The 23,393-nt window shown below is 48.7% G+C and overlaps 2 protein-coding genes across 6 annotated transcripts in view; one reads left to right on the top strand and one right to left on the bottom strand.

Moving 5' to 3' along the window:
* Positions 1–10,913, bottom strand: part of SEPTIN8 (septin 8) — a 47,085-nt gene extending 36,172 nt beyond the window's left edge. Inside the window, exon 1 of one of the 5 annotated variants that reach the window (XM_054841640.1) lies at positions 10,730–10,913. In XM_054841640.1, the coding sequence (XP_054697615.1) occupies positions 10,730–10,759 (30 nt within the window). In that variant the 5' untranslated portion in view covers positions 10,760–10,913. The remainder of the gene's footprint in view (positions 1–10,729) is intronic. The other 4 variants (XM_054841639.1, XM_054841638.1, XM_054841641.1 and 1 more) reach the window with 4 other exon arrangements.
* Positions 10,914–19,257: 8,344 nt separating this feature from the next.
* Positions 19,258–23,129, top strand: SOWAHA (sosondowah ankyrin repeat domain family member A). Its single transcript, XM_054841699.1, has one exon. It carries the CDS (start codon positions 19,451–19,453, stop codon positions 20,879–20,881), a length of 1,431 nt encoding a protein of 476 aa, XP_054697674.1. The 5' UTR covers positions 19,258–19,450; the 3' UTR covers positions 20,882–23,129.
* The last annotated feature ends 264 nt before the right edge of the window (positions 23,130–23,393 follow it).

Below are 23,393 nucleotides of genomic sequence, written 5' to 3'. Positions count from 1 at the left end.
ACAGAGAGGTCTGCGTCAGGGTCCAGCACACGCAGGGTCCCTACCCCAACCCCACAACTGTGTGGTGCTGCAGGGACCCCCCCCCCCCCAAACACCTGTCCCTGCCAGATTCCTTACAGAGGCGCTGGTAGTTTTATCACCATTTCACAAGTAAACTGAGTCATGGAGCAGTTGAGTACTTGCCTAGAGACCTTTGGGCAAACAGTGTTGGAAGCCAAATTCAGCTTTTTTGTCCAAGCAGGCACTCCCTGGGGCTTGGCCTGGTTTCTGGATCAATGCAGAAAAATCTGGCAAATCACCTCTCTCAGGAGATCCCTCCCCATCTCTGAATACTGGCTCAACAAATGCCACTTGACATTTGCAAAGAAACAGCAGCAAGTACAGACTCAGGTTTCCACAAAGAAAACATTTCTTTTGCCAAGCTCAGCAGCTGAGGGGTAGCAGCAGCAACACCACACCTGACGTCTGAAAAGCACCTCTATGGTGCTAGCAACATTCAGAATAGACACCATCACATATCAAAATACTTACTTGTACTCTCAGGCTAAGGACTATTAGATGTATTACAGCATCAATGAACAAACTTGCACTTTGCAGTCTGCTAAGCAGAAAGAGATGGCCCAAGAGAGCTAATGAGACCAAATTTGAGGTTGTCGAACAACAGGCAGAGGATGCTGAGCATAGTAAGTCTTGACAGAGGGCTTAGGTGCAGTAAGCATGACCTCATGGGTGCATTTGGCACCGGAGATGAAAGGAAAGCACACTTTCAGCTGGGGCTGGCCAGTGGAGATCTCAGCACCTCTTAGGCCAAAATTGTCACACCAAAGGGCCACTTGATCTCAAGCAGATTTGCACAGTGCAAGCACATACGCAACTCTGGAAGTTTTCAGTTAATCCTACGCATATGCTCAAAATTCCAGATCCCTGTTGTGGAGCACTTAATAACAGGCTGGGAAGAGAAGAAAGAAAGAAAAAACCCAAACCCTACAGAGATAATTTTAGATGTGGGGTTTATGCTGTCTTACAATAGTAACCTGCTGTGCTTCAGCTCCTCTCTCTGCTCTCACTCCAGTGGTGGTACGTGGCCAGTCAAATGGGACATCTCAGATGGGGTGAGCAACTCTGCCTTCACTATACCTGTGGCAGCCCTAAAAAATCATAGAAGCATAGACTATCAGGTTGGAAGGGACCTCAAGGATCATCTGGTCCAACCTTTCTTGGCAAAAGCTCTAGATAGACAAGGTGGCCCAGCACTCTGTCCAGCTGAATCTTAAAATCCCCAATGTTGAGGAATCCACCACTTCCCTAGGGAGACTATTCCAACAGCTGATTGTTCTCATTGTGTCCAGTTGGAATCTCCCCAGGAGTAACCTGCACCCATTACACCTTGTCTTTTCCATGTGACTCCTTGTAAAAAGGGAGTCTCCATCATCTTTGTAGCCACCCTTCAAGTACTGGAACACGGTCATGAGGTCTCCCCTAAGCCTTCTTTTCTCAAGGCTGAACAAACCCAGTTCTCTCAGCCTTTCCTCACATGGCAGGCTTGAACTGTAAACAGTAACGCTCTGATGCCTAACACTGCTCTGCCCTCCAGCAGCAGCGAGGCAAAGCCCCAGTGGCCTTTGCTTCCTTCTCTTTCCCAATGCGCAGCACACTGGAGCACAGCCACGTCCGAGCCATCCCTCCACGTACACGATGCCATTTCAGCCTGTCATCTCCAGTTGCTGCATGCTCCCAACAGCAAGCTCCCAGCCCACCCTGCAGTCTCCCCCAATAAAAACCTCATGCTAAAAAAAAAAAAAAAATTAAAAAAATCCAAACTAACAATTCCCAGCCCCCCTTTAAACCAATCTCCTAAGAATGCCAAGAATTTTCCCAGACACTTGAGCCTTTATTCATATTCCTCCCGGCTCCCAGCTGCACTCCAGGCGGGCAAAAACATCACTGAAGAAACCAGATATGGAGTCACCACCAAGACCAGTCAAATAAAAGTGAAAGCCACTTTACATTACAGAGGCAAGAAGAGACAAAAGCTGAGGTTCTCTCCTTTAGGGCCAACTAAAGATTATGTTGCCTGAAGTGATGCCTCTCTTGAAAGCTTTTGGACCCATTTTTAAGAGCTATTCCTAAACCCTGAGACCAGTGAGTACATTGCAAAGAGCAATGCTCAGCATCTTGGGAAAACAAAAATTAGAAAAAAAAAAAAATCACTGCTCCAGTATCAATGTTTCACAGCGTCCCATAGGCCCCAGGCTAATCTCAGGGAAGAAAACGCTCTGCTGCACGCCTGTAAAAATCCAGCATGCTGAACGTGCACTGTAGTCACCTACCCATAAAGAGGTGGACAGAGAAAGCCAAACTCTTTTTAAGGGAGGAACTCCTTAGGCAAACTCCTTAACAACTGCCTTCCTGTATCCAAACTACTGGTGCCAAAGCAGTGTTTTGATTCCCGCGGCACACCTTGTACCGACACCCCAGCAATACGCTGGACGCTGAGCACTCCCAGCAGCAAGCCAGGAGCAGGGACCTGCACACTCGACATGTTCCCCTTCTGCACCAGCCTGCTCACTTTAGCATTTATGAGCAAACAGCTGAACTGCAGGCACTGCCTTCGGCTTTGCTTCAGTCTCAGCAGCCTTTCCTCCTTTAAAAAATAACAACCAACAAACCACAAAACATAAAATAAAAATCCTACACACACCTACAGAATAAAATGAATTGGCACAGGCTTAAACCAACAGTTTTCGCTGACTTTCAGAGCTAAGTTTGAAGGGAGAGTAAAGCTTCTCATCTTTTCTTATACAACATACATCCAAGATGATACATTCACAACCTGTGAATGCAACATCAGTTTTAATTTTCTGCAAACAAACTGACTGTTTCTGGCTTAAATTCCTCTCTGACTTTTTACGCTAAAAGCAAATTCCCTTTTCTTAAGCTGTTATTTAACAATTTCCCTACAACATTTCCCTATAACATTTATGAAGCCTAATTAATTAACTGTGAGGTCTTTCTTATCAAGAAAGGATTAAACATGCATTTTGACCCCTATCACAAGCCCTGGATGAGAGTTTACAAAGGAGCAAACAGAATTTGCTGAGCATTACGCACGCAATATTTTGCAAACATGAATGTTGCCTTTGAGAATAAGGAAAGTTGGTTAAAACAGAGAAAACTATGGAACCAAAAATGAGAGACATTTCCTCCAAAATGACCTTAAAGGATGAGAAAGTTCAGCTTTTCATCAGCCTGAGAATTCCATCCCCCATGAGCTATTGAAAACCAAGTAAAGCAAAGTCCAAAACACAAACGTAACTTTTCCTTCAGTCTGTTTACAAAGAACCCAAAATATCGACAAACAAGAACCCACCAGACTACCCCAGTTCATTTCTTTTCAAAATTATTTATTCAGAAGGTGCCAAGGCTTTTAATTTAATGGAATTTCACAATTAACCCTGACAAGAGACTAATCTTATCACCTTATCTAGTAAGAGACTTTCCCGAGTTCACCCAAGGCAGCAGATGCATTCCCGGCTTGCACTCAACTGATCTGACCAGCAGGACCTCTTCCCTTCCCCACCATCCTACCAGGAGGAAGAGGAGGAGACACCTGGCAAATACAAATGGCCATGGGACAAAGCCAAGAGAGCAACTGAGCGCTTGCCCCTAAGGAGCGGCACGGAAAAGGCTTGGGGCAGTTTGAAAGAAATGGCAAAGAGGGAAAAAGGATCTGGATCCCCATCATGCCGAACAAGCCATGTTGGATATCAGCCACCGAGATTATTTGTTTTAGTTACCGCTTAAAATAAACATAGCTAATTCCCACATACGTTTCCAGAATTTATTGCCTGATTACAATAAATACTATTATTCAGTATATTTTTAGACAAGGGAACAGATATATAATGGGAACCCAAGAATTTTGGTCACTACTGTATGCTTTTTCCCAGTTTGCCTTATGCAACCATCTCACAGCATCTCCACAAACAGCACTTCCAGCTACTGGACAAGTCTCCTTGTGATACCACCTGGAAGACACCAGAAAGAGAAGTTTTATGTGCAACAGCCACTCAGCTCCGAGAGCTAAACCAGAGTCATCATGCTAATAAGCTGACTGCTATATATCCTATTAACACATGCCTCCAGAAAGCCTCAAAGTATATTAGCACAGAATACCTTTAATCTGAAGACTCAAGGCAACAGAAAAAGAAAACCTATATCTGAAAAAAGCGTATAGCGAAAAGATAAGCTGAAGGAGCTCTTTGTTCTGTATGAAACTACTGAATAAACCTATACCAATATGAGCTGGAAACATCTTTGCTGCAGAAGACAGAGAAAGGAGAATGTTTCTGGGAAGCCAGATCCAGCAGCCCTTTTTCAGGCAACCCTTTTACTGTGGCGGAGCTGAAAGCCAGGATCCACTTGGATTAGGATCCAAGGCCCAGAGCAGCCTGCTGGAAGCAGGGTCTGGGCGAGATACCCAGCGACGTCCCTCCGACCCGAGCTGCTCCGTCATCGCAGTGCTGCCCCACGCACACCAGGCAGGAACATAAACGCTATTTCGCACAGCATGGTCGGTCTCCTCTCCCAGCGACCGAGCTGAGCAACCCTGGCTGCTGCTGCAGGAAGGTTCAATTTTCCAGCGTGAACAGCACGAGCTCTGGGAACGCGCTTCGCACCAGCCCACAGTTGAAGGCATGCCTGTACAGTCCTTTGCAGGCAGACACGAACTCAGCCGAGGGATGCGTCCTGCCTCTCCGTTACAGCAAAAAACAGCCGAAATGCTCTTTGCCTGTGGAGGACTCTGGAGACATTCCCCGCATGCTTCCTTGCACACGTAATGCGGCGGTGGCACAGACTCATCACAGCACCTCATGCAACGGCAAGGAGAGGACAGGAGCAGCCCCAAGTCCCCTGATGGAAATCCAGCCCAGGCTCCCTTGCTCCGCAGCTCCCTGCGACAATCAGGTTTTGAGGGTGTGTGAGCCAGAGAGGGCAAGAGCCCTGAGGCAGGGTGCTCCATGGGAACCTCTCTCTAGCTGTCTGACATCTCTGGAATTTCATGTGTGTGGGAGACGGACACTTTCTGGCTTCACAAAGGAATCCGAACATCTAAACAAAGCGGTGCCTCCACAACCCCGACCCTACGGGCCCTGGTCAGCCCGCAAGCTAAGAGCGGCGACTAGGGATGCATCCAAGAAGCTTGTGGTTCTCACTGACACCGTTCTCCCCCAGCCCTCTGAAAATCTCCACTGTCACCCCATTTTGGAGGGTGCTAATTCCCTGCCTGGCTCCACTTTTTGCATCCAAATGTCACAAGTCAGAGGTGAGCATGGCTGCTTCTGCCAGAGAAGAGGCTGTGGATAGAAAGCACGTGGCTGGGACTGAGGAGAAGCAGCACCTCCAGGATTTCCCCCCCCCCCCCCTCACTTGAGCTGCTCTGGGAGCAGAGATGGGCTCTCCTACCCATCTGACACTTTTACAACGCATGAATACAAATGCAAAGCTCCAGGTATAAACCCAGAGCTCACTGCAGCTACATGGAAGTGGGGAAAGGGAGAAACAAACAGGCTGCACGTAAATGAACACAAATATGGGACAGGACAACATTATTTCTAAGGGTGGCAGCTAATCTGAAACAAGCAGGGCAGCTTCTCCCATCCACAGCCTGAAATGTGCCCAGGACACGTTCTGAATAAAAGTTAGTCACACACATGTGCCCCTGCCCTGCACAGGCAGGGTGCGAACAGTGTGCCCACGCCCTGCACGTCTCCCTCAGTCCCATGTCCTCCCAAATTCCTCCTCTTAATTGCACAAGCCGGGAAAAGCCTATTCAGCATCATGCCATTTCTTCCCCTCCCAACCTCCGAGCCAAAGGAGCACAAGGAAACAAGCATGACCATCGCTCCTGCGGACAGAAAAACAGCCCAGTCCCCAGAGCACTTCGTTTGCACGGTGGTGCCTCGAGACGACAGGACTGGGGACAGCGGGGGCACTCGGAGACAGGGCTGCGTCTCTCCCCGCAGCTGGTGACAGCACTGGTATTCTGCTACAGAAGATAATATTTAGGGAGCTTTTGGCCTTCCAGCAACGCTGGAGACTGGCTGACAGCTGCCACCACAGCACTGACAACGAGCCCTGACACCGTGCCGGCCTCCTGAAAGAGAGTTATTCTTCAGGCTTTCATTTGTTTTGTCGATGCAGAGGGCACACACGGCTTCAGCATTTGCCAGCTCACGTCCTTCCACCCACTGCCTCAGCGCTCGCTGTGATTACGAGCAGTTAAGAGCAGCTCTGGAGCTCCCACGCAGAACAACATGTTGCATCTCTGCTGCAAGAGGAAGAGACGCTCCGGATTCACCAACAGCAACAGCACCACAGTGGGGAAGGAGAGAGAAAAAAAATAAAAAAATCTTTTTCTGGGCAACATTTGTTCCCAGCACATATATTCAAAATAAGTGTTTAACTGTGATGAACTGTGGTTGAGTTAATTGGTCCTGTGGTTGAAACAGTCAGAGCTGGCTTCCTGTATGAGCACAGGCGAGCCTCCCGGGGAGGGAATGCGGGGCTCGGAGAGGCAACCACCAATTTGTCTCCTCCAGTAGAAGACCATTTTCCCCATCCCTCCTTCCCAAAAAAGCATACGCTACAGGCAGAAGAGCTGGCCAGGGCGGGGAGGGAAAGGGCTGCTCCTGCTGGGCCCGCTTCCTGGTGGCGTTACCAGCTTGGAGAAAAATCTGTCACTTCTGTTCCACACTGCATGGGGGATCACTTGAGTTTTTCCAGGCTAAAGGTAAAATAATTAAATGACAAAAACAGACAAGGAAATTTAACCCTGGAACTTCCAAACGGTGCCACTAGCTGGGCAAAAAAACAGGGCAGGGGGAATAGCCAAATCCAAACAAACCCATTTCCACTGGAATTGAGCCATGGAAACATTTTCCTTGAGAGTTTGAGTAAAAGAAAATGTAAGCCTATGCTTAGGACCTGCAGTGATAGGTCTTCTGGCAACCGTTCTGCCCTAGGCACGGTACACAGAGCTGTTCTCAGCCCACTCCTCGTGCCTACCTTCCACGGGCTAAGGTATAACACTGGCTCCTTCACACAGGGGAGCGGGTGTAGGCTGCGCAGTCAATAAGAGAAAACGCGAGCTTACAGAAAACAGCAGCAATGCATGAAGTTTACCACAACCCAGACAGTTATGGCAGGAACAGGCACTGTTCAAAGGTCCCTCTCCTCCCACATTGTTGGAGCAGGTCACAAGAAGGCAGTGGTGTGTAAACAGGTAACGCTCACACAAAGCTGCCAAACTGGCCAGACCCACACGCACCGCTCAGCCGCTCATCGCCACAAACCCCATTGTCTCTTTCCAGTGAGGAAAATGTTATTCAGCTTTCCTCTATATAAAGTGGTGCTTTTTCTGGCAGGATCTTCTAAGGGCCATTAATTTATAGCAAAGCTCCCAGTAAAAGCCTAGTCATCAATCACTAACGTGAAGGGACATCTTCTCAGGACTGACTGCATGTAAACAGTCACCCCACAACCATAGCTCACACACAGCTACGTGCGTGCACCCAGCGCTCTCTTCACTGGGCATCAATGCTCACAAATCCCTTGTCCGTGCACACAGTCACGGTATGCAAAGCAATCAGTCATGACATTTTCAAACTTATGGCATAATGTTAAATTCTTATTTCAGCCCAGCTTTAAGGTTGAGGACACCTGCTCCTCCTCACATGCACACGTCTGAGAGCACGCAGCTGCTTAGTTTCGAGCCCAAGCAACTGCGTTAGCACTTCCAAGTCAGACAATGGGTTAATGCAGATCATTAAGTGACAAAATTTTGGGAGGTCGATGGGAGAAAGCGATGGATTTGGGGGTTTGCAAAAGCTTCTCAAAAGCAAAACCGTCTTACAGTCTTGTTCTCACATCTTATCCCATTTTTCTCCTACGCATCTTCAGTCATTTCTCCTTCCAGCTTTTCTAGCTTCCTCCAGAGCTTCTGCATTTCCCTGATGTATTTCACGCACTTTCTGGCTTCCGCTTGCACGTGGTGGTTGGGCTGTTTCCCGCTCAACATACCAACTTCCTTGCTGATGCTGCCAGTGTCTGCTCCAGCACAGTCATCACCTGCGCTAACTCCGCACTGGCCAGAACACGCAATGGAGAAGCTCTGAGCTTTGATGACAAATTAAAGTATTTCATAATTGAACCAAACTTTATCAGCTTTATTCCCACTCTGGTGGTAGCTGTAATGAAAACAGCTGGCCTCAGGTATCTAGAAGTGATGCCTGCAGACCAAGCCCTGAACACAGCAGTGGTGAGCCACAATCTCATGTCAGATCAGCAGAAAACTTCAGTCTCCAGGGGCTGAAGCCAATCTCTCTCACAAGCACTACATTCACAAAAACAAAGGCGGTCTTGAGCACCACTGGTGTGATTCTGCTGCCTTAGAGGCAGCTTTCTATGGGCAAGCTTCCTTTCATTTGCTTTTGTTGGTCATTTCCAACAGCAGCACTTCAAGGGAACTTTATTGTGCTGGAGACAGAGGCATTCTGGAGGACTGTACAAGGGAAGCATGCATCTGGGGAGTTTTGAAAACACATTATCCAAACCTAAGGGTCACTACATTCCAGGATGTCAGTGTCAGCTGGACACTTATAAATAGCTTCACCAATCTGAATAGCATGACCTATTGTATATCAAAAACCTCCTTCAGTGGCTTTTTCAACATTACTTCCCACTGCAGATACAAACAGCTAGAAAAAATAAATGAATCTATCATCACCTCTCTTTGGCAGTAACAAGCTATTCCCACCCAGACTTTACGCTCAGGAAACTGAGGCAAGCTGATATAAAGTGGCACCAAAAAAAGCTGTAAACCCTAAAGAAAGAACAACTCGGAACACCTTAATCATGAGGTTTCCATGATAGTGCTGGAGGAACAGCATCAGAGCAGAGACATGTGCTGAGGATAAAGGGAACAGCAGCTGGGACAGTCCTCTGCCTTGCATCAAATGGAAATGAGATGCTGCTCTCCCATCCACTTCTGCCAGGTCCACGGTTCCAGGCGAAAGGCAAATTAGTCCAAAGAGAGATCTGCTGGCCCTGCAGATCCCTATGAACCCACCCTAGCTCCCTGCACCAAGCAAGCAGATTTTCTCCTAATGGAGCTGGGCACTGAAGTCACGTTGGAGCCCAGCCATTTCACTTTGGTGCCCAAATGAGCGCCAAGCGCCTTCGGGAACTTTTTTCCTTCCCTTTTTTTTTTTTTTTTTTTAAATAAAAGTGACAGAGTATTGACGCAAGTACACCAAGCATTAAAGTACCCACACCAAAGAATGCAAGATTAAATTCCTTTTTCTCCCAGGCTAGGCAATATTTTATATTCTTGTAACACCTATGAAAACCTGCACAGGCACCAGCAGGCTCACCAAATTAACATTAGAAGTATTTATATAAGATACAAATGTAGAAAGAGTTGCTGTGAGACAGTTACTGCGTTTCCATTCTCTGCCACTGAGACTTTACCTTAATCCCCTCTCCTCAGAGCCTAGAGGCATTGTTTTCTTAAATAAGAGCCCACCATCAATTTTCCTTTATGCAAGTTTTAAGTAAGTTACAGTCTTGCAAATTCATTCTTGAGCTGGAAACTTTTGGGCCGGGATTCAAAGAAATGAAGCAGAGTTTGAGATTCTTGGCAAAAAGTAGTTTACAGAGAAAACAGTAGCAGGGACTTGTTTGTGCTCAAACGGCATGCCTATAATTCAGTCAACCACCACCGCTGTTCCCATTTATTTAGCAATATCACACCAGACATTTTTGACTTTTGAGAGCTATGCTATTTTATGTAGTAAAAATGCTTTTAGCTCTGAAAGGCTGCAAGATGCATCGCCGAGCTATTATTTAATCAGAACAGCCTTCCAACAACAACAACAAATTCAAGCCTCAGACAAAGAATAGTTTTAAGCCGACACAGATTTTAGCCAGATTGACTTCCGATAGCAGTTATACAACATGTGAGTTGCAGAGAGGCGGTGGTGCACAGGTCACGCTCCATATTTGCTGTACAGCATTCTTCATACATTGGCTCAGAGACCAGTTAGCCTCAAGGGTTTGCTTTACCCATGTTTGAATCGGTGTCTCTCTCACGGTATTATATACACACCGTTAAGTTACTCACTGTTTCAAGTGTTTGGATACCAGTGGTATGTAAACTATTCTTATTTAGGGAGGTCTGACCCCTTTTCTTTCCGCCCCTCTTTGCGGGGTACTTTATGCCTGGCAGACACACGGGTATCGGATACCCTTTACGAGCATCTCGGACATCCAAGGAGGGGTCACGAAAGGCTTTCGTTACCGCTTTCAGCATCAGACCAAGCACCGAGGCCGCGGAGCCTTGCAGCCGCCGTACCCTCGGCGCAGGGCAGAACCTTCCCGCAAGGACTCTCCCCGCACCCCGCCGAGGCCACCGGCTTCGTCCCGCTCCCGAGACCCCCCCCCGCAGCCACCGGCCCCCTCCCGGCTCTGCCGCCGCCGGACACCCCACCAGCCGCGCACACGGAGCCCGGCGCCTGGTGCGTCCCCCACCCCCCGGCTGCCCTGGCCCCGCTACCGGCTGGGGTTGTTTGGGTTTTTTCCCCCTCTTCAGGGGAAAAAACCCCAAGTTAGTCGCCCGAGGAGACGCGCGTACGAGAGCGGGGCCGGGCCCCCCCCCCCCGCTGCTCACCGAGAAGCGCTCCAGGTCGGTGGCGGCCATGGCCGGGGCTGGCGCGGCTCCGGCGGCGGGAGCGCGGCTCTCCCCGCCGCGGGTGGATGCGGCTGAATGGATCCAATATGGCCACTTCCTGGAAACTCCCCTCCGCCGCGCCGCCCGCCACAGGCGCCGCCCGCCCGGGAGGACCGGGGGACGGGCACCGGCACCGGCCGGGAAGGGGCGGGAGCGGCCCCAGCCCCGCGCAGCCCGACCCCTCCCACGGCGGGGAAGGCAGGAGGCCGGGCCGGGAGCAGACTGGCTTCGGCTCGGCCCCCTCCCTCTCTCCCGTCTCCTGCCGCGCAAGGGGAGCGGAGCCGGGGCAGGGGGGCTGGAGGAGCGGGCAGAGCGCTGGGGAAGGGCCCCCCGGGGGTCCCCGCACATCCCCCGGGACGGGTCAGCTGCAGGTAGGGTTAGGGGTGGGCATGTCATGCTGATGGCATTCCGCAGAGGAAGAGGACCGGGGACAGCATCGCCCTCCGCACAGAACAGCTTTCTGTTCGAGCCCGACTGCACAAGCGCCAGGAGCAGCCTCTGCGGGATTCAGAGGATGCGCACAGGTATATAGGGACCCATTTCCCTGTCTCAGGGAACTCCCAAGCGTTCAGCATTCTGGAAGGCCCTGCGATACCATAGGGCAGCAGTGCCTCTGTCACACACGGGAGTTACACCAAAGTTACACCACAGCGTGCGTTTGAGCTCAGATGCCAAGAGCTCGTGGCCATTACGCTGCCTGTGTTCGGGGTAAGTTAAAGTACGCAGCAGAGAACTGTCAAGTCTTTCCTCGCCGTTCCTTCCCACAAAGCACAAAGCCAATCCCAGCACCAGCACCCTCAGTCTTTGTAACCCACAAAGACATCAGTATTTCACAAGCTGTTAGCACAGAGCAAAGTTTCTCTTGCTTTCTGGTGCCCTCTGCTGCAGTGCACTTATCAAGGACCAGCTCACCAGAGCCACATGTTCTCTCCATCATGCAGCTGGGTCGCTACACCAGACCTACACCCCTAATCCATCTGCTGCCCTGGTTTTGTCTTAAGCTTTCCGCAGTCTTTCTATCAGCCACTGTATCCTTGTCTTTTCTCCTCATCCTCCCTCTTGCAGCAATGCATACTTCCAGCTTTAGAGCTGAGTTTGGGCCAAAAGATCAAATACTTTTCCCCCACATGGACTGTGTGGGGAAAGGACTGCTGAGGATCATTTTGGACCCCCCCCCCCCCCCACGAAGGGCAAGCCCTCCTGCAGCTCACTACACGAGAGCCAGAGAAAAGGCACTGTCTGTGCAAAGGGCAGCGCTTACTATGCGGTTCCTGAGGGCATGGCAGAAGTCCCCCCAGAGGCACAGGCTCAGCCCTCTCTCACTGCTGTTAGACACACACCTGCTCAGCTGAGCTGCTCCTCCAATACCACCCTCAGGGCTGCTTCTCCACTCAGCACAAGCACCAGCTATAGGGAGCATTAAGGAATCAAGATAATCCTGAGTATGGGCTGAGCTTAATGCTCTGCTCCCCTCCACAGGCAGAGCCAGCACCTGCTGTCCCATTTTTGTTGCTGCTGGTGAGGGTTGTCCTTCAAGAATCAGTTCACAGCCTGAATTTCCCTAAATTATGCTAGATGTGGGATGCACAACATAACCACCTCCCAGGAAACAGACAAAAGAGAACTTACCTGGAGTGGTCCAAAGACTCTTCCTTGTCTACTCAGATACTCCTAGATCACCTCCAGCATCCTACATACAGGAAGGCCACAAATATAGTCGTTACCTAATTATGATGCAGCTAAAGCTGCAAGCCCCACCCCAATTACTAGGAAACAGTGAGCAACTGTGCTTAGGTCCTGTTTCCAGTTATTTTTCAAAAGGTTTTCCAAATTTCAACTTTTTGGCAAGATAAGGAAAAGGAAAGATACCTAATATTCCAGTTCCTTTAATTCATTGCCCACAAAAGCACAGTCCCTGGAGAGCCCTAAAGCAACACTGAAGTATTCAAAGACAACAAAACCTCAGCAACCAATTAAAACAGAAGTTATGTTTCATTACACTACTCGATAAGTTGCACTCCATATTAACTTTTATCTTCTCCCTTACCTGCTATTTGTGATCTTAACAAAGGTCTCTCTCTCCCGCAGCAGTATAAATAAATGAGACCACACTGTGCTAGTGGGTGCTAAGTTGCTTTGTTACAGCAGGTGTGCAAGACTATATGTTACATCCCCACATCTCTGATTCTTCATGAGGCTCCTTCGGATCCACCTGAGTTGCGCTGCAGGAGCTCTGGGAAGCACCGTTCATCCCAGAAGGGGACTGTGCTTATGCTGGAGAAATAAAAGAGGATATGAAAATTAGATGTAGATAATTGAAGTGAGGGGGCAAGGGTTATCAAATGCAAGTGCTTAGAGAGATCAGAGATTAGGAAGAAGGTTGTATTCTCCCTTGAAGCAATTTCAAGGCATTTTCTGAGGAGGTGTTATCCAAGTGATCTGCTTTTTGAAATATGATCAATCTAGTGCAGGTCAGAAGAGCTGGGGTTTTTTTTGTCCTTCCTGACTGGACTGCCTACGACCACATTACCTCTGCTAATCCGTATATTAGTTTTGGCTAAAGATAGGTTGCCAAAACATTGTATTTCTCTAAAAAGGCCATTGCTGAACACCATCTGCTGATTTACATTCTTGGGTCATCAAAAATGACAAAAAAAAAAAAAATCCCAAACCCTCCTTCCTGTCACAGCTGCAGCTCCTTGTTAATGCTGCCTTGTGCTGGAGCTGCCAGGAATAGCAAAGCTGGCCTGCTGATCTTTGCCATCTAGAGCAGTCTTCCTCCACCCACAGCAGTGGTATAAGCTTGCTCAACCTTTTATTTGTTTATGCCTTGTGAGTGAGATGTTCGTGCAGACCAGACACTCGCTTTGCCATCTTGTTTCTTTGGCTGACTCCCAGAGGTTCTCCACTTTTCCCTGGGTCCTTCAGCAAAAACAGGGAAGCTAAAATCTGGTATTTCTGGTGTACAGCTGCAAGTAGAATAATTTATATAGAAGCAGAACTAACTTTCCAGGCTGCCTTTATATATCACAAAGAAGCAAAAATAAATAAATTAAAAGGTTTAAAAAAAAGTTACTTTTTTTTCCCAATTTACAGGCAAGCTTTGGAGTCCTCATTTAAGACAATATAAAACTCTTGCTTAACACTTGCTTAAATGCCATCATGCCAGGTTCTTTGGGAGGAGTGATTGACTTAGATTCATTAAGAGCTCTTTCTCTGCCAATAAAGTACAGAACGTAACAACACAAGGCTCACAAAAGCTGATTCTCAGACAGCTACTGGTTTCTGTGAGCTGCAGGTCAGATGCAAAGATCCGTGGCGTAGAGGAAATTCTGAGACATTGCAACAGATCAAGGGACAACGCTGCTGTGGCTCGGCTCTCTGAGCTGAGCCCTTCTGCAGCTGGAGACTTCTCTCCCTTTGTCCACCAGCGCTGCCACCAGCATGGGGCAGAGCTCTGGGACAGGAGAGCATTGTGTAAAAACTCGCAGTTATTTTTAAACACCTCGTTATTTCAAAAAGCAGACTATTTCTAATGCCAATTCAAGAGAAACCCTGCTAATTTCAAGAGCTTCAGATGCGCAAAAACAGCTTCAAGAGAAGAGAATTGGATTTGGTGGCTCCTTTAACTGCTAAGGCATCAGTTGTTATGCAAATTATTCTTAATGGCTCGGGAATTAAACCTGTATTACAGTGCTGGATGCTCCTGCAAGGATTTTACACTCTGTAGAATATTTGTACCTGCTGAATCCACAGTGAATTTAGGATGAGCTGTGAATTTTCTACAGATAAAGAGCTGGGGCAGAGAATACAAAGGACTGGAGAGCACAAATGTGTGCCTGGAACATCCCTGTCCTGGGGAAAGGAAGGAAAAGGCCCCTGCCTGCATGGATGGTGGCATTACAAGTAGCACAGCCCTGATGGTGGGGAGATCAGCAGGAGTTGCTTTGCTTCTTCACGTTGTGACCCCAGGTACAGGCAATGAAAGTGGGGAGAAATGAACGCTGTCACAGCCCCTTTTACTTGACACACAGCCACAGTGAGCAAGTGATCATCCTACCTGCCACACGAGTACAGCAGCAAGACCAAGGCCTTCTGAAGATGGCTGCATTTTTCAGGGCTGAGTAAAATCCTTGATCTTCAAATCCAGGAGGTGCAGATAAACAGAACTTCACATTTTTCAACACAGGCCAGAGGAAGCAGCTTATTGGTAACTAATCATTTCTCACAATGCATCCTCCTGGGGATTATTAGAAACCAAATGGTTTTATAGCTACTCTTTTAGCTGCACTACCACCAAGCACCTTATTAAACTTTCATTGGTTACACTGACAATATATGGGACCCATAAGTCTTTTCTACACAAGTGCTATCCTTCTAAGGTGAAAGTCAGTAGAGGCTGTAGGTCCATTTCCCTTACACACACTGAGCGGTCCTGGTCAATGTAAATGGGATGGCTGGAAACACACCCCGAATTTCCATGCCTCTTCATGCTAAAGGGTGGTATTCCACACTGTGCCTCATGCCAAGTTTGCATTATCCTGCTAGAATCCCATCAAGTTTGCAGGCACCACCTGAAAAAAGGGGATGTTTGGGATGGGTCCTTGCAGCATCCGTGTGGAACAAGCAGTATTAATAAACGCAAACTCCGAGATACATGGAAAACTGCATTTGAATGGCTGCTGTTGAGAAACATTATCCGAACTGGTTACTGAGGTCCTTGAGTTATAGCTGAACCTTGCTCATTTATGAGAAAATGTCTTTTATCTGCAAATAATGTTCCACACCTCTCCCTGCCCCTTCACGGTTTTGCACAATTGTTTATCTCTGGAAGGTTACTGCATTTCCCCATGGGACAATGGAAGAGCTATTTTCCTTCACAATGCATGCTCTTTGTTTCACATGAAAATATCAGCAAGGAAAGTGGAAAATCATGGGCTTTGTCATTTTATTTATTCTGGAAACCCTGATTTAATTTCAAAGGAAAATAAGTTTTACTTGAGGTGCAGATCCCATCCATAGTCAATAGCACCTAAACTTCACCTTTCTACAAAGCAGCAGCACCCTGTCCAACTGAGACTATCCCCCACATTCCCTTTTCCTTCCTCCGTTGCTTCCAACCTGGCACCTCACCTTCCCTATGGCTCTGAGATTATCATGGGAAAGGAGCAGGACCTGAAAAAAACATCTCCTTCAGTTCTGAAGTGTCAGTAGAAGCTCTTTGCTCTGACAGGATGCTTTGCTTGATCTCCCACTTTATTTCCTGGTTTTGTGCAGTGTGAATTACAGTCGTATAACCTTTACCTTCCTCCTCTGAGGGGGTGGCAAAAGGCCCGGGGCTCTCTGTGTGGTTTATTACACTGTAATGTTGATAGTTTGAAAGTCTGTGAAACTTCTTCACAGGAAAGATAACTCTCCTCAGTCACACAGTTTAAAATAGAGGCCAGCTCTCTACAGCTTATGATGTAGAACTAGCAAACTGCACTATTTGTGTTTAAAAAAGTAGTAGTAAATTAATTTAATCATGGGTTTCTGTACATTGTTTTTGTCCCAGCCAGTAAATTAAAAATATCAAGACAGTTGGCTTGAAATCTCCTATGAAGCAGCCCACAGTATTCCGTAAATAGCCCCACAAAAAATACTTGCATTGTAGGTTTTTGGTGACACAGAAAAAGAAGCAAAACTTCTCATGCTTTTTAAGGCTGGAAATTTCAGATGACTGAAGAGCATAACACTCAGAATGCTCCAGGCTTTTATTATCTATATTAATAAAATTCATTCAAACAGCTCAATTTTTGCTGCACAATCTGATCAGAATATGACCAGTGCTCAGTAAACTAAGAGGAGCTCACTGGGTCCTGGTACCTTGGTACTTGGCCCTCAGCCTGAAAGGTGGGCAACCAAAAGGCATCAACAGATACAGGGAAAGGCTGGCAAACAGGATGTGCCCCATGCTGTGGTCTGGAAATGGTATGGAGGGTTAGCCAGAAGTGTTGTTTTCTTCTTAATTACAGAAAGTATAGGACTAACCTAATACCCACTGACAGGGAGACTGCGAAAAGGAGCACAACCACACGGCACAGGTTGCCCACAAAGGATGAAGTGAGTGCACGTGGGACAAGTGGTGGGATGTATCACTGGAAAATTACCTGGGGAAAGAGCTCCTTGTGTCACGGCAGTTAAACGAGAGCAACCAGTTCACGCTTGGCCTGGCATGCGGCGCACTTGTAGACATCCTCTCTCCTCTTCCATCACCTCCTGGGGATGTGCCCTTCTGCTCTGGCCACGAGGATGCCAGGACCTGCAGTGGGGAATAGTCTCAGTAACACTCCTCTTCCAGGCCCTGACCCAACGCAAACCCCTGGAGAGGCGATGGGACCTGGGCGACCCAAGGGTTGTTGTCCCCTTGGGTGCTGAGGGGTGAGGCTTCCTGGGGGCTGGGTGCACGGAGATCCCTCTGCAGGAGAGGTGCCAGGTGGGGGATAAACCAGGTGGGATTTGGAGGCACCCTCAGGGGTCTCAAAGGATACATGGGTGCAGGGGCTGGTGCCTTCCTGGGGCTGTGGAGGCAGGGACAGATCACAGCACCTCTCTCCAGCACCCGCAGAAACACCCTCCTGGAGACGCACAGTCCTCAGTGTGACAGTGAGCCCGAGGACACATCTGCCACACCTGAACAATTCAAGCAATAGGAACAACTTCTCCCTTAACATTTGTAACATAAGAAAATGGTTTTTTATAAAAGAGCTTATTAATCTGAATTATTTTCCGTCCTCCTCTCGCTCATTTGCGGATATGAACTATAATCCTAGGGTATAGTTGAAAGTTTGCAATGCAAAAATCACGGACTGCTGAGATTTTCTTATGCCTGCAATGGATTCTAGTAAGAAAAAGAAATCAACGTTGAAAGCAAGGCATAGCAACTAATGTTTGGATGCACGCTCATTATTAGCTCTCTACAGTAGGCAAGGCAGAATTGTGGCGATGCCATAAGCTAGAAAGCATTGCTAATACAGCAGAACACTAGACAAGTGGCTGCCTCAGCAGAGGGCGAGGTTGCTGTGTACGCCATGTAAAAAGGCAGTAATAAGAGGTGTGCGATTCATGTAGAAATACTGAATTGCTACAAGCAGCATGAAGATTACACGCTATTATGTGAAAGAACATTAGAGCAGTAAAATGATTTTGAGGAACTGGCTCAGCACCAGCTTGTTAGCAAGAGATAAAATAGCTTTTCAGAGATTTGCACAAAGATGGAGAGAGAAGGGGAAAAGACTGCCAAAAGAAGACTCAGAGCAATCTGTGGGAAGAGGCTCCTCCACCACCAGTAAAAGGTGTGAAAAGGCAGAAGGGAGGTCAGCACCAACAAGAAGGGAGAGAGATGCACTGCGTGGGGATCGACGCACCTCAAATTGCCTTCAAAATGGAGACTTTGGCACAGGCTAATACTCCATTTTATTCAAGTTCTAAGACGGTGAAAACAAAACCGAACCTGTTTTCTTATCAGTCCTCAGACAGTTCCTTTTATCTGTCTTCATAGCACACTGTTCGTTCTGTGTTCAGTCTCTGTTGCTGGTTTCTTAGACAAACTGTTCAGTCATCCAAGAATCAATTTAGCGATCTCAATTGCAACACTCAGTGGAGGAGAAAACAAGTTTGCAGGCTGAACATCATCCCTCCAGGAAGTCTTCAGTCCTACTCTGGTGCCTGGGGAAAGGCATTTAGGATTTTTTTTTTCTCCTGTAGAACTGAGAACAATAATAATGTTAAATTCTTAAGCAGAAGTAATTGATATGGCAGCAGAGACAGCTCTCTTTATAAAAAGAGCTCTCCCTTCTCCAGGTGTGCATGAATAGATGCAGGCACGTTGTAAAGATTTCATCACTTATATAGATACACATATCTACATTGTAGATGCAATATAGATAAAACACATATCTAGAGCAGGTATGATAATATAGTATCACATAGAGTTGAATGTATTTCAAAAGACTGACCCATCCACCTATTTTCTGACTTATTTTGGCCCACAAGAACCGCAGCTCCCGCAGAACATCAGAGGCTTCTCAGAGGACGGAGACCTGACTTTGCAGGGTGATTTCTAACTAAAGCTGCACCACTTATTTGCTATTGAAACAACCAACCAACCAACCACTTTAGCAAGTTGGAAGAGGAGTAAATCAATGAAGCGTTTGCCCCTGCCTGAGGAGTCTCCGAAGAGCTGATATACGTGACCTTCCCGACACGCGTCTCCTCAGTTCCCTGAGGGGGACACCAGTAGCGAAACGGGACAGAGTCAGGCCGCCGCCCTCCCGGCCCCTCACCGACTCCGGGGCCCGCAGGGCTGAAGCCGGGGCCAGGGCCGGGCGGCTCCCCCCGCAGCACCGCCCCGCGGGCGGAGACAGGCGCCGGTGCAGCTCCGCTCCCTCAGAGGGAGGTGGCGGCGCGGGCAGGGCGGGGCGGTCCGATCACCTCAGAGGGAGCGGCCGCGGGGGACTCGCTCGCTCGCTCGCCGCCGCAGGTGCCTCCTGCCTGCGAATCGCGGCGAGCCCCCGAGGGCTGGCTGGCTGGCGGGCGGGCTCCCGGGCTCCCTCCGCCGCGGGGACAGTCGGCGGGCGCGGCGGCGGTGGCGGCGGTGGCTCCACCACCTGTGGCGGCGGGATGGCGGAGCTCGACATCACCCCGGCGGCCGTGCTGGGCTTCCTGCAGGAGCGCGGCGGGCGGGTGCGCAACACCGAGCTGGTGAGCACCTTCCGGCCGCTGCTGGAGGCCGGCGGGGACGCGGCGGCGCGGGCGGAGCGGCGGGAGCGGTTCAAGGCGGCGGTGAACGCCGTGGCCGTGGTGAAGGAGCGCGACGGCACCAAGTTCGTCGTCCTGCGGCGGGAGCTGCGCCCTGCCCCGCCGCCGGGGGACGATGGCGGCGCCCCCGTTCCGGCCCCCGACCCCATCCCCGACCCCGTCCCCGACCTGGACCCTGTCCCCATCCCCGACCCAGTCTCCGACCCCGTCTCCATCCCCGTCCCCATCCCTGACCCCGTCCCCACCGGACGGCTCTCGCCGGCGCCCCCCGAGGAGGTACCGTCGCCGCGGGCCGTGTCCGAGCTGCGGGGCCTCTTCCAGGGGGGCGGTGGCGGGGTCCCCCTGCCCGCCGGCGGGGGGGGGTCCCGGCGGGAGCCGCTCTCCAAGCCCTGCATGCTGCCGGTGCGCTGCGTGCTGCCCCCCACTGCCGCCACCACCACCGCCGTGGGGCCGCCTGAGGAGCTGGGGTCCCCCTTGTCACCCCCGCAGCCAGAGGAGGAGGCCGGGTCCCGCTCGCCCGGCCTGCGGCGGGGGCCCAAGAACCATCGGGCCAGCGAGGAGGTGGCGGCCGTGCCCCTGGAGGAGGCCGAGCACCAGTGGCTGGTGATGGTGGCCGGTGGGCAGTGGACCCAGCAGCTCCACGGGCTGCTGCTGAGCGACGCCAGCCTGGCAGCCCGGAGGGACTTCATCTCGGGCTTCACCGCCCTGCACTGGGCCGCCAAGAGCGGCAACTGCGACATGGTGACAAATCTCATCAGAGCGGCCGAAAAGGGGGGAGTCCACGTCAACGTGGATGCCAGGTCACACAGCGGCTACACAGCACTCCACCTAGCTGCCATACATGGCCAGGAGAAGATCATCACCATGCTGGTCTACAGCTACCATGCCAAGACTGACCTGAGGGACTACAGCGGGAAGAAGCCGCACCACTACTTAAAGGAAGGGACCTCTTCTGCAGTCAGGCGCTTGCTGGGGGACCCCAGCCTTTCCCACAACGTGGAGCCCTCCGTGCCCATCAAGAAGTCTACAAAGCTTGCGGCTTCAATCTTGAGCTCCACCAGCACTTTCCTAGGGGTTATATCTGATGACATGGCTTTCTATGATCTCACCAAAGGTTTAAGGAAGCCCTCGTCCTTAAACAAGCTCCTGGCTGCCACAACGGGCCCGAGGAGGAAGCCAAAGACCAGAGGGGGCTTCCCTTCATATTCCTCCCTCTCTGAGGTGGCGGAGGAGGAGGAAGAGGAGGTCGTCGTGAAACGCAGACCTGTTTCTGAGCTGTTCTTTGGCCACTAGACTCTGCCTTCTTGGGATCAAAATTGTTCAGTAATGTGACTGGGGTCTCGATTTTCTCGTGCAGAAGCAGCTTGGATATCTTCTCTCCATGTCTGTCTTTTTGGAGGTTTAACTAAATCAGTGACAGGGTCTGGCTCCAAAGGCCACGGGAGGAAAAGCAGCTCAGACATCTGGAAAGGGAGCTGCCCAGGAAGTGTTATAAATGCCGTGTGTACCATCATGCCGATGTATTGGTGGAGACCGCAAACTTTATACTTCACGGTTGAAAAACTAAAACAACCTCTGTGTGTATAGACAGGTTAAATCCTTAAGGTACAGCCTTCTTGATCTGTGTTCCTTGGCTGGACAGCAAAAGTGAGGTAAAGAATTGCATATTCTACACTGTGAACAGCAAGCTGGTAGCTGGCTACTTTACCATGGCTTGTTATATAGCAGGCTTAAATTATTAGAGGAAAGATGCATAGTTTTCTATGATGTTTCTGATTATTTTGGTAACAGAAGAGGAATATTTCTATTTAAAAATATTGTGTACTTTTTCAAAACAAAGTTTCTCGCTATCAGAAATACTAACATAACAATCTCAATTGTTGCCTAATGCATTTTATTAGATGAACAGGTTTAAAAAAATTTAAAAAATCAACCCTCAGCACTCAAGTCACCATGACCTGTCTACCTCAGTTTGAAAGCTAGGTTAGCATTTTTAATTTTTTTGTTCTCTTCCTGAAAGACTTTTTGACCAGGTGGTACTAACCACGTGTCTTGATACTGTGAACATTTAAATGACTATAGTTCAATCACTTAATCTGAATAAAAACCTTGTTGATATTTGATAGTGAAAAACTGAACTGAAAAACTGGGAATTGGATCCTGCAGAGTTTCTGAGCAGCCAACTGGAAACAAAGTTAGGCTTGTATATTTGATTCTTTTTATTTAAAACTTGGCCTTTGATTTTGACCTATTTACAATAAATATTTATAAAAATTGGGTTTTATGTTATGTTAGGTGTGTGATGATGGAATGTCTGCATGACCTCTTAAAGCAATGTTGATCTCAACAGCATGAATCATTGACCTAAAACTAACTCTTCTTCTTCTTTTATATTATAAACATAATTGTTCTATATATAGAACTACACGTAGCTCCAAAAAGCATGTTAACTACAGGTTAAGTAATACATTTGCAGTGAGATTATTATTTTTTTAATTACTATTTGGGTAAAGTTAATGTGAAGAGGCAGAGCTAAGACCAGAAACTCTCTGACTCCTGGGGCCAGTCTGCTAAACCATCACGCATCACGTTTTCTCTAAAAATGTATCTAAAACACCTGTATAATTCAGAGGTGAGGATGGTGATGGCAATACTGCGCTTGCTCTGCTTTTCAGCCCCATCAGGTGTTTCGGTTTCTGTACTGAAACACTGGTTTGCATGCTTTGCCTTTCTTTCCAAGTCAGTGACTTCAGGAATGTTTTTTTTTTTCAGCCTTGAATTAAGCCTAGCACTTCTAATTGGCTGTAACTGGCTTCTCCCAAACGCTCGGCAAGGAATGCTGTAGGACTGTGCCGAAGGTGGAGGCACTGCCGTCTTTGACTCTAAAACGTTACCCCTGGAGTTGGTGACATTCGTTGCGAGCGTAATCACCGATTGCAGAGGGGTCTGATCCACCTGCTCTCAGAACAGACTGGATTATTCTGCACCAGTCTGCTTCCGTATTGAACTAATTAAGTTGTTAAGCAAACGTTAATGATCAAGCACCTCATGACTTCTATATCTGGAGTAGGGTTTAAAAAAAAAAAAAAATCCTATTTGCTCCATCGCTGTTGGTGTGACCATTGGCCAGAGTGGTCATTTGAAACCTTGATTTGTGCTGCACTGTGTCAGCTTGCAGAGTTCCAGGAAAAAAAAGTCTGTCACTCTGTTTTTAAAAGTCTTTCCAAGTTTATTGACATTAAACACTTTTTTTTTTTCTGCATTTTCTGTAACCACAGAAGCATGTGTGTGTGTTCGCGTCATGTCTGGGGCGCTGGCAGGACTGATGTTGCCTGGTAAAAGCATTCCGTCTCTGTGTGAATTGGAAACACTCTCTGGTTTGACCCAGCCTTATTGGGAAGTTTGTTCATTAGTTATGGATATACGCTCGATACCTGTTCAAATCACACAACTGAATTTTTAGTGCTGATTCTGAGTAAAACCTACTTGAGTCGGAGGCAAGGTTCAAGGATGGAGTGTTTTCTGTTTAAAAAAAGCCAACTGACCAGCCTGTAAAGCATGGCTATGACTTCACCATACGGAAAGTAGGGAGAAGGTTTGCGTTGCTCCTGTATTGTTGTATCTAAGGAAGAGTAAGAAGTCACAGCTGAGATAAGACTTCATTGCAACATGTATCATCAAGGAAATCCTGCGCTACTCCTTCCTCGGAGGCATCACGGTGATGAGCTAGTGTGACAGAAAAATGCCCAGCAACAACAACCAAGCCCTTGTCCTTCCACCCTTCCCCGGGGAGGTGCTCGGAGGC

The sequence above is a fragment of the Grus americana genome, chromosome 14 (assembly GCF_028858705.1).
Source record: "Grus americana isolate bGruAme1 chromosome 14, bGruAme1.mat, whole genome shotgun sequence".
NCBI classification, from domain to species: Eukaryota; Metazoa; Chordata; class Aves; order Gruiformes; family Gruidae; genus Grus; species Grus americana.
The sequence above is the reverse complement of the archived record's forward strand: the minus strand, read 5'-3'. Positions and strand labels throughout refer to the sequence as shown.